Raw genomic sequence first — 10,821 nt, 5'->3', positions numbered from 1 at the left:
AGAAAAGCCCACTGACAAGCTTTTAAACCCATCACCTGCGCAGCTTTTAAAAAACAATAATCTTTGCTCTATAATGCAGCGCGTAACCAACTGCTGGCAGACAACTAGTCAGAACAGAAATAGAGTCTGCTGGTTGAAGAAGGCGCTGAGAAACCAAACCCAAGAGTGGGACTCTGCAGTGTTGCAATTACAGAGAAATGATGGCACATGTCAGATCTGTACTGATAATTACTGCGATAAAGACATCAACAGGAAGTGCTGCTACCCACTGCCCAACATTGACAGTGCATTCACACCGCAGGCACCAGTTCACTTAACTTCCTGGTAATGTGTTGTTGTTGCTATGTGGGACAGCGTGTGACCGCTGGGCTAGAGCTTGAATGGGAGGGAAGTGTTTGTGACAGACATGTGATGCGCTTACTAAGTGATGCGATATCGGTTCACCCATCTTGTTACACTGGTTAAAGTATTTTTGTAGTTATTAAATCAGTCAGTCTCAAACTTGGCTTCCCAAAAGACAAGGCACGAGACATTAGAGACAACTTTGGATATGTTTTTATCACTTCTCATAGTTTGTGAAATAATGCAGCTGTCATAAAATCAACTGAGTCTCTGGAGATAGCAAATTAATTTCACTGAAGGACCTATAATTATATGTAAACTGCCAAAACTGATTAAGAATGCAGCCCAAATACTTTACCATTTACTAAGATCATCTATGTGAGTCCTCAAGCAATCACAAATAGGCGGAATTTAAACTTGAACTGGGTAGTTACACTCACCAGTTTGTTTTTCTCTTGTAATTGTTGGTAAGAGCGCGCCATTTCTCCTCAACTGGTATCGAAAGCCAGAGACTTTCCTGAATATAACCTGAAGATTTCTGTAAATAACAGAAAAAAAAAACTTGCAAGTCTGTAAATAGAGACAATATAAGCCAGGTAAATATGATACTGCTTTGATGTGGCTTTAGTGTGCAAAAGGAGGAATTTATAGTGTGGGCGTTCACAGATAGGCTGCCCAAAATGTAGGCCTACATGTAGTACATCGCCCACATTGTCAGTGGCTACAATTCAGGTGGTTTCCCGCTCTAGTTTCGCATAAATGTTCATTTTATCAATGAACTTGCTTTTTTTTTTTTTTTTTTTTTTTCTTTTTTTTTTTTTTAGGTCAGTGCGTCATTTTAAATTGCTCTGCTCTGTTTTAATCATAATTACTTGATTTCTTGCTGCTCTTCAAAAAAAGAAAAAAAGAAATCCACACCGCTTGCATCTTCATTATTAAGTTTATGAGAAGTTTTTATTTTTTTTATTTTTTTATTTCATTTTATTTTTTTCATTGTTGCCATCATCGAATATGAACTGGTGGAGGCAGACTTTGCAAAAACTGCAGCCCCATGATGCCACACGATTATTTCGCTTGCGATAACAATTTCACCGCTAGGTGGCATTGACGTCACACTGAAAGATTTACCTCGGTCCATTTTCAGACAGTTACGCGAAAAAAAAAAAAACAGTGTAAAAGCAACAGATCAGACAAGTAGACGCCTACAAAGATTTATAATTTTATGCTGTATTTCTGTTTTGTTTTAGGAATGTGTTTTAGGTATCTCCGACAATACATACCTGATTCTACTATCAAGCCTGGTTTGTTTCTGTTATCGATTCATAGGCCTGTTTGTAGTTTTTTTTTTTTTTTTTATCTTGCTCATTTTAGTTTTGAAGTAGGTCGTCGAGGAAATCCCGGAAATATAAATAAACTGCTTTTCGTGGACTTTGTAGGACATTTTCGGTAACTGTTTTGTTTCATACTGGAAGTGAAACGAATGTTTAATAGTGTTTGGGTTTTTTTTTATTCCGAGTAATTCATGAAAGCTAAGTTAATTGACATGCCGAAACTTTGGGATAGCTTGTGCGGGCTGTTAGCTGACGTCGGTCACTGTTTTGATTGTCACGGATGGTTGATTAGCCGACTCATGAGTCTGTGTCCTGTGCACTCTGTTGCGGGTTTGTTTGAGATGTGGTTTTTGTGGTTCCCATGTTACATTGTGTATTCTTCCCAGGGATGGCCGCCGCGCCTCACTGCTCACTCCATATGAGGTCGACGGATCTCATCAAAAAGGAACCCCTGGATTACGGAGGTTTTGGAGAAGTTTACTTGTGCTATCATGTGACACTTGGCCAAGTGGTGTTAAAAACCATGTACACAGGACCTCTGCGCAACGAGTAAGTTGTCACTGTTTGTTACTGCATGTACTACCCAGGGTATTCCCCTTCGTCCTTCGATAACTTGAATCATGTGTCCGGCGAAGCCCTCCGCCCCGCCATGTGAGACACTTTCAGTGCACATAGAAAGCAGAATAACGCTAATAAATAGGTATCTGTGTAAAAGAATATATGTTATTACGCGTCTATACCAAGGTAGTGTGCTTGTTCACAGCACACTACCTTGGTATAGACGCGGTAATCACTTCCTTTTTGCACAGGGAGAAAGGCTGGCTCAGCTCAAATGCGGATGTAAGACCAACGTCCTTTTTTTTTTTTTTTAATGGATCCATGAAAAGCATTTCCTCAGACAATGCCCTTCATATGCAGCCCTTTCTTTAGAAAATATGTTGTTGCTCTTCATATATATCTTTTTTTTTTCACATGAGATATCAATGTGCTATATTTACACGTAGGTCCTAAAAAGCTGAGTTAGAAGAAACTTCTTATTCTAAAGGTAATTTTAAAATTGGGGATAATACATACATACATGCAGCAAGACCTGGACGATATACACCAGCAATGCCTCTTTTCCTATTAACAAAATATCACAGGACAGTCACCTGTCAGACAGTCACTGTAGACATGGATTAGTCAGTGAAGCATGACCTTACCTGAGCGGGTCTGTTCTCATTTTTTACTAACAGTTGTTCTCAGCAGCTTTGTGAAAACCTTTTAAGCAGAAAGTGTTAGAGACTTTTACTACCATTTGAGAGGACTTCTAATGGTAAGATAAGTTTCTTTAGGAATCATGTCAGGACTGTAACTAACAGTTTTTTTCAAATGTCTGTAGATGTCTGTAGATTCTCAGTCAACCAGGTCATGGTAGTCTCTGGAACTTAAAGAAGTTCAGTCGCCTTTTTCAAGCTCCAGAGTTCTTTAAAATGAAAAGGGTAGTCTGTTGCTTTTATTGATTAATTAGCCTTTAAAACTTGGCAAGAATACTTGTTCGCTTTCCATTTTTTTGAGATACCAGGTCAAATGGACACGTGTTGTAGTGTGTATAGTGTATGGATTTCTGTGTCACTAGAAACTGAGTCACTGGTCTACCTTGTACATGTAAAAGAAACAGAATTAAATACTGTATTTATTACTTGTCTGTTACCGCATGCCCACAGATGCATACATATCAGCAGTGATGTCCATCTGGCATATCAGTTCTGTGCACCTTTATATATTTCTTTAAGTCTGTAAGAATATGCCCAAATTGTCACTTTCAGTGCCACGACTTTCTTTTAATACACTTGATAAACTTCCAGGGAGAGTAAAAGATCACTATTGGAGGAGGGAATGATCATGGCGAGTCTGAACCATGAGCGAGTGGTCAAGTTGCTGGGTGTGATTATGGAGGAAAAAGATTGCTCTCTTGTCATGGAACTCATCCCCAGAGGCAACCTACTGGTCATGCTGGAGACGGTTAGTAGGTTTAAATTAATGCATATCTGTAACGTGAACAGCTTTTGTAGTTTTCATCCATAGTGTATAGCCTTAAATAGTTACGTTTTGTCAGTTTATCGTGAACTGAAGGATTATTATGCTATAATTTCACTGTTTTCCAGGTCAAAGTGCCAGTATCTATCAAGGGAAGAATCATTTTAGAGATTTTGGAAGGAATGATATACCTCACAGAAAAGAATGTCGTACACAAGGATATCAAGCCAGAAAACATTTTAGTGGACAAGGATTTTCACATCAAGGTACATTACACTCTGTGGGTCATGACACATATGAGTTTGAGAGCCGGCATTTACGGTCATGGTAAAGGATTTCTTGTAGATTGCAGATCTTGGTCTGGCCACCTGCCAAACGTGGAGTAAACTTACCAAGGAGGAGTCTCGCAGGAAGAGCCGTATGAGGCAGTCGAGTGGGGTGAGAGGTGCCGGCACACTGAGCTACATGGCCCCAGAGCATCTGGAGAGTATACATAATCCTTCCACTGAGAAGTCTGACGTATACAGTTTTGCAATCGTGGTTTGGGTCATTCTCACAGGAAAAGAACCATATTCAAGTGAGCTGTGAGGCCACAATAACAAGATGCAGCATATCTACATATAGCATATCATTACAGCCATTTAAAGAAAATCTCTTTTTTTTTTTTATTTGCCCAGATGCCAGGAGTGAAGACCAAATCAGCCAGTGTGTTCGTAACGGTGACCGACCGGCAGAGACTCTTATTCCAAGAGACACGCCTTCTGAAATAATTCAGCTTATGAAAAGATGCTGGGATCGCAATCCGCAGGAACGACCGACGTTTAAAGGTGTACTTTTTGTGTTTGTGTATTTTCACGACAGAGCACTCAGTGAAGGAACTGCATGCACTCACGAGCCACTTCATTAGGTACACCTAGCTAGTACCAGGTTGGACCAACTTTTTCCTTCAGAACTGCTTTTTTTCCTTGATGGCGTAGATTTGGCAATTTTCTGAAAGCATTTCTCAGAAATTTTGGTCTGTATTGAAATGATTGCATCACACAGTTGCTGCAGATTTGTCGTCTGCACATCCAAAATGCAAATCTCCCGTTCCACCAAAGGTAGCAGCAAAGGTGCTTTATTAGCTTGAGATCTGATGACTGTGTGTAAACTCAGTCTTATTTTGTTCAGTTTTGGTGAGCCCATGCAAATTGTAGCCACAGTTTCCTGTTCTTAACAATATTTAATAACAATATTTTCACTTTTTTAGACCATTCTCTGTAAACTCTAGAGATTATGTGGGAAAATACCAGTAGGACAGCAGTTTCTGAAGTACTCAGACCAACCCGTTCGGAGTGACTTAAGTTACCTTTCTTCCTTATTCTTATGCTTGGACTGAACTTCAGCAGGTCATTTTGATCATGTCTAAATGTGTTGTGTTGTTGCTGCGTGATCGGTTGATTAGATATTTGCATTAACGAGCAGTTGAACAAATGTATCTAATAAAGTGGCCAGTGAGTGTATAACACATTTCTTGTTTTTTTTCTGAGCACATTCAAAAGTTTTATGTAATTGTTTTTTCTTTCTTCTCACTTGATGTCTTGCAGAAGCCTACAACATCTTCCATCCTTTCTACATGGAAATACTTGAACCACTTGTAGAGGAAGATTTACTTCATCTGAAAGTAAATATATATTTTTTTGTTTGATATGATGATTTTCCCAATGGCACCATTATTAAAAGTTGAGTCTCTTAATTATTTATTAATGCAGAAATCATATGAAGGCCCAGACGATCTTATTGAGAAGATGAAATCTTTATCAGTGGACCCTGAGTGTTTTTCAGGAGGTGAGCACGCTTGTTAACCAGCTGGTCAGGATAAACTGCACTATATTTGCATTGTCTGATGTCCTCCTTTGTCTCCTGCGCTACATTTAATGCTGAAACTGTTCAGAAATCCTGAAAAAGTTTGAGCAGTTCATTGTTTTAATGTCTCTTCTTAACTTGCAGATTGTCCTGCTCCTTTGATAAGTTCAGACAGAAATGTATCCGTGCCAGTTGAAGCCAGTATTGAGGATCTGCACAGCATGCAATATAACCAATGCGCAGAGCATCTTCAGACAGATGCTAAGGCAGTTAGCATCCCTTCAGAGTTGCAGGAGAAACTCGATCGGGAGCTTGACTACCACAAACACGGCAGTTATAATTGTGAGAACCAGCCTGATGGTGCCAACTGCTTCCATACTGCAAGTCCGTTACTGCCAAGCAACTTCAGCATTTCAGATCACTCTATACGGCAACCAGAGCAAGAAAAATCTTCTGTTCTTTCCTGGACAAAACCTGAGCCGGTGCAGCCCACCAACCAGGAAGACCTTTTTTATCGCACCCCTGCAGGTGTCTATGGGACCTCTCTCACACCTACTCCATCCCACTTGCCCATGTCTTCAAGCACACCCTCTCTGGCAATGTATAACCAGCAACATCCACACTCCCACTTGGACCGGCAGCAGTCCTGGCCAGCTTACCCAGTGTCTGATACGTCTGCACCTGACATCACTTCTGGACATCTTTTGACTACTTCAAAGAGTTGCCCAGTTCACGATCAGGGTACTTTTAAAACATAAGTGTTTGGAGAAGTTTTAAATCTACATGCCTGAGGAGGGTTTCCAGTTTTTTCTGCAATCTCTTAGTTTTTTGATCAATTGTGTTCATGTGTGTTTCTTTCAATTTCCTTCTAGGATCCCTGTACATTCAGAATGCCAGTGGGATTCAGATCGGAAGCAACAACACAATGAGCATCAGAGGTTATGAGCCATCTCTTAGTTTGTCATCTATATCTGCTAACAGCTCAGCTAACTCTCCCATCGAAGAAGGCATTCAGAAATATGGTAAACCATAACATTTCTGTCAGATAGTGTAGTGCTGTTTATGAACTTTGAATGAACTTTTAACTTATTAGAGCTCTAGTTGAGTACATTATAGATTTGTTTCTTTGTTTTTTTTGGTGAAATGTGTGATAATATTTTCTTGAGGGATCCCACCCCAAAACCTTCAGGTTTCTCACCGTGTATCCTGGTAGTTTTAGTATATTCCTGCGGACAGACAAATAAACACATACTGTGGTACAGTTGCTTGAAAGGAGATGTGCTTTTCACTGACATATGGTGCCGTGCAAAAGTCTTGAGCCACCCCTCATTTCTTTATATTTTACTAGGAAAATGGGAAAACGGTGCAGCAATTTATTGAAACGTGCAAACATCAATGGAAATACAGTATATGAGTTTGTACAATTCTAACAAGCTTGAAAGTTGATATTTGCTATGACCCCCTTTATTCTTCAGCACAGCTTTCTTGTAATTTCTTTAAGTAGTCTTCAGGAATAGTTCTCTAGGCTTCTTGAAGGACATTCAAAGCTCTTCTTTGTTCCGTTCTCTATCAAGATGATCCCACACTGCTTCAATAATGTTGAGGGCCAGGCTCTGGGGAGGCCAATCCATGACTGATAGTGTTACATTGTGTGTTTTTTTTCTGTCCAGGTCTGCTTTTAGTGCATTGGCAGTGAGTTTGGGATAATTGTCAAGCTGAAAAGTGAAGCTGTTGCCAATCAGATGCTTTCCAGATGGTATTGCATGGTGGATCAAATCTCACACTATTTTTGTGCATTCAGCATTTCATCAATTTCGACAAGTTCCCCAACACCACTGGGTGAAATGCAGCCCCACACCACGACAGAGCCTTAGATGGCTATAGACAGTCTGTTGTACCTCTCACCTCACCTCCTCTATACATGTTGACGACGATTTGATCCAAAAAAAATTAAAATTCATTGTTCCATAAGATCTGTTTGGCACTGATATTCAGACCAGTTATTGTGTAATTTGGCATACTTCAGCCTTTTCTACCAATTTTCCTTCATTAAGAATGAATCTCAGCTCATGTGTCAGGTCATTGCTGAATTTTTTTTCCCATTTCTTAAGGAAAGGACTTTCAGATACTGTTCATCTGCTGTAGATCGTTTTCTTTTGTTTTGTTTTAGGCCTGACATATCTTCTTTTAGCCTCCACTTGTACGGTTTCGTCAGCTTTTTTAAGGACACACTGCACACCATGCTGAGATATCCCAAGTTTTTAGCTACTCTTTGGGAATCCCCTTGTTTTTATGTATTTTATGTCTGTCAAAGTGTGTTATCTTTGGCATTTTTCATAGATTAAACTAAAGTTAGCCTGGAGAACTATTGCTCTCAAACATTTTTTTCTTTCCTGGGATGCAGCATATTCTGTGCTTTTGCTGCTAGCACCTCCCTAATACAGTTATCTCCTTTTTCATTTAGAGGACCACGCTGTGACAGAGGAGCACCTGGACCTCCTGAGGGACAACATAGGGGCCAAATGGAAGCGCTGTGCACGGCATTTGGGTCTGACCACTGTAGAAATAGAGACCATAGACCATGATTACTACCGCGATGGCCTGCCAGAAATGGTGCACCAGATGCTGGAGCGCTGGAAAATGAAGGAGGGATATATTGGGTGTACAATTGGGAAGCTTTGTCGAGCTCTAAAAGGAGACGTAAAGGTGGAGGTGATCCAGAAAATACTCAACATCTGCAGTTCATCTTCCTCACTGGGATAAACCTCATAATTCAACGTGTCTCATTCACGCTGACTGATTTGTCATCTATGGTGTCAACAATTATGAACTCTTCTCAAGGCTCTGAGCCTCACTGATCAGTATAATAGAGGTGGATTGAACTGAAAACGCATCACCTCATCAGAAATACATTTTCTGTTTTTCAGAAATTATATCTTGGTCACTTATGATAATCGTAGAACTCACTGTCAGTCGTTGCAATGCTTTTGTGATAGTTACGAACTCAAATAGCATTTTAAAATGATTATGACTTTTCCTGCCAAGCACATTTTAATGAGTAGAAGATAGTAACATCGTTAGGGTTAATGGAATTTCAAAATTGTTGATTTTTGCATTGCACTATGTGGTGTCTCTAAATATTCCTTTCAGGGTGAGGTGAGAATTTTAATGTGAACTGTTTCAAGGTTTGTTTTTTTTACTGTATTCTCTGTTTGGTATGAAGAAGCCACTGGGTTTGTGCACGTTACTCTAGCTTTAACAGAATAATGAATTCGTGTACAGGGACTATCAAATGGTGTGTGGTAAACATTTATCCCAGTCCAACACAAACATAATGATTGCAGTCACAGAACACGTAAGTTCAATGAGCCTGTGAGAAGCTGAAAACATTAGCAGTGTCATAAGGAAAAAGGAAATGCTAAACCATGAAACTGCTACTATTAATGTGTAATAACAGTAAAGCAAAAGTGTGCGTCTGTGCCAGTTGACAGTATCTGCATGGCAACTATGTTTTGTTCATCTTCATATAGACTAACTTTTCAGCATTACACGCACATTGCACACACACAAAGAAAAAAACTCCATGCCTCTATAAAAAAAAAGGTTTTACTTTCAGAATAAACTGTGTACACATGCTTTAAAAAAAAGTCCATTTTGTGTTTTTTGCTTTTTGCTCTTAAAATAGTTTTTATGACTTTGAATAATGTTTGTGGCATAGCAGATTCTTTTTATTCCGTGTCTCTCCGAAACATTACAATTATAAAGTTAGTTAATGGTAACTGGTCCCTAGTAGTCAGTATGTCACATGTTTGAAAACAGTAAAAGGCTTTCATTTTTAAATGAGAGCAAAATTTGGTCTTTGGGCACTGGCTCAAGAGATGGCCAGTGATGTGTCTACACATAACAGACAATCTAAGAACTAATTTTGTATCTTAAGGCACATACAGTATGTGTTTTGTTTCTAGCAGCAAAAAACATCAGTTTTTTACATTTATTTAGTTGAATCTATGAGAAATACCAAAATGACACAAATCTATAGAGTTTTTGTATCAACAAGGTGACTGGCACATCTCAGCATGGTGTTCATTGTGTCCTTAAAATATTTGGAAACTGGAGGACAAAAGAAGAAGTGGCAGGCCTAAAAAAAAAAAAACTACTGTATCTACAGTAGATAAACAGTATCTGACAGTCGTGTCCTTTAGAAACAGAAAAAATGCATCTGGACCTTGAGTAGATCCATCTACTGTTCGCTGAAGCCTCATCAGAAACGGTCTCAGTGGAAGGGCGGCTGACAAGAAGCCATTACTAAGGAAGGCAAACAGGTAGAAAAGGCTGAGGTATGCCAAATTACACAAGAACTGGACTGAATATCAGTGGCAAAAGGTCTGATGCAGTGATTTGAAATTTTTGGTTCAAATCATTGTCAGCATGTACAGAAGAGGACAGGGTAGAGATGTTTTACAGATATCTACAGCCATCAGTAAAACACAGTGCAGGCTCTGTCATGGTTTGAGGCTGCATTTCAGCCAGTGGTGTTGGAGATCTTGTGAAAATTGATGTTACCATGAATGCAGAAAAATACCATCAGATGATCAGAAATGCAATACCATCTGGAAAGCATTTGGCTGGTAACAGCTTCATTTTTCAGCATGATAATGATCCCAGACATACTGTCAATGCAGTAAACGAATACTTGGACAGAAAAAACACACAATAGAACACTATCGGTCATGGACTAGCATCCTCAGAGCCCAGAGCTTAACTTTACTGAAGTGGAGCCTGGACTGGACAAATATTTGCATGAATGAGCAGTTGAAGTGTGTGTTAAAAAAATTGTTGCAAACGTCTTTTTTTCTGTACACAGAAAAGATTGGTTTTAAGTTTACATTACTTACATAATATAGTACGATAACTTAATAATAGTATTATGCAGCAGTATTATGTTCTGCAAATTGCATACATAGATCATTTACAAAGTGCCACCCCTATTACAATACCTGCAAGTGACCTGTATAAACAATACTTGCAATGTTATAGTAAGAGAAGTGTTGAAAACATTTAAAATGAGTTGATTCTCAGTTTTCATCCATACACAGGGGTGTGTTGCTGTGATAGATAATCAAAGGAAAATGCTAATCATTCACCCTGTGGATCACAAAATACATTTATACTCAAAGCCATTTCATTTAAAGTTCATTCAGTTCATGTAAAATAAATGCCTCCCAGATATACTAAAGTAAGTTGTATGTGTCATACGTGTAGCCCATTTAAATTTCAAAGGTCA

General features: G+C 39.1%; 1 protein-coding gene across 1 annotated transcript; it reads left to right on the top strand.

Moving 5' to 3' along the window:
* The first annotated feature begins 1,707 nt into the window (after positions 1 to 1,707).
* On the top strand, positions 1,708 to 9,158 carry ripk1l (receptor (TNFRSF)-interacting serine-threonine kinase 1, like). The gene is made up of 11 exons (XM_030752079.1): positions 1,708 to 1,788; positions 2,060 to 2,222; positions 3,521 to 3,677; positions 3,821 to 3,958; positions 4,038 to 4,269; positions 4,370 to 4,519; positions 5,279 to 5,355; positions 5,444 to 5,519; positions 5,682 to 6,278; positions 6,410 to 6,559; positions 8,002 to 9,158. Exons 2-11 carry the CDS (start codon positions 2,062 to 2,064, stop codon positions 8,298 to 8,300), a joined length of 2,037 nt encoding a protein of 678 aa, XP_030607939.1. The 5' UTR covers positions 1,708 to 1,788; positions 2,060 to 2,061; the 3' UTR covers positions 8,301 to 9,158.
* Positions 9,159 to 10,821: the final 1,663 nt, after the last annotated feature.

Source organism: Archocentrus centrarchus, chromosome 17 (assembly GCF_007364275.1).
Source record: "Archocentrus centrarchus isolate MPI-CPG fArcCen1 chromosome 17, fArcCen1, whole genome shotgun sequence".
NCBI lineage: Eukaryota > Metazoa > Chordata > Actinopteri > Cichliformes > Cichlidae > Archocentrus > Archocentrus centrarchus.
Note: the sequence above shows the minus strand (reverse complement) of the source record. Positions and strands in the feature narration are given on the sequence as shown.

What these genes read in the sequence shown, in the direction of transcription:
- ripk1l (XM_030752079.1), top strand. Translation starts at nt 2,062, where the DNA reads ATGGCCGCCGCGCCTCACTGCTCACTCCATATGAGGTCGACGGATCTC. An exon ending in AGGAAAAGAACCATATTCAA is followed by an intron (nt 4,270 to 4,369) that starts GTGAGCTGTGAG and finishes TTATTTGCCCAG; the next exon opens with ATGCCAGGAGTGAAGACCAA. An exon ending in GGAACGACCGACGTTTAAAG is followed by an intron (nt 4,520 to 5,278) that starts GTGTACTTTTTG and finishes GATGTCTTGCAG; the next exon opens with AAGCCTACAACATCTTCCAT.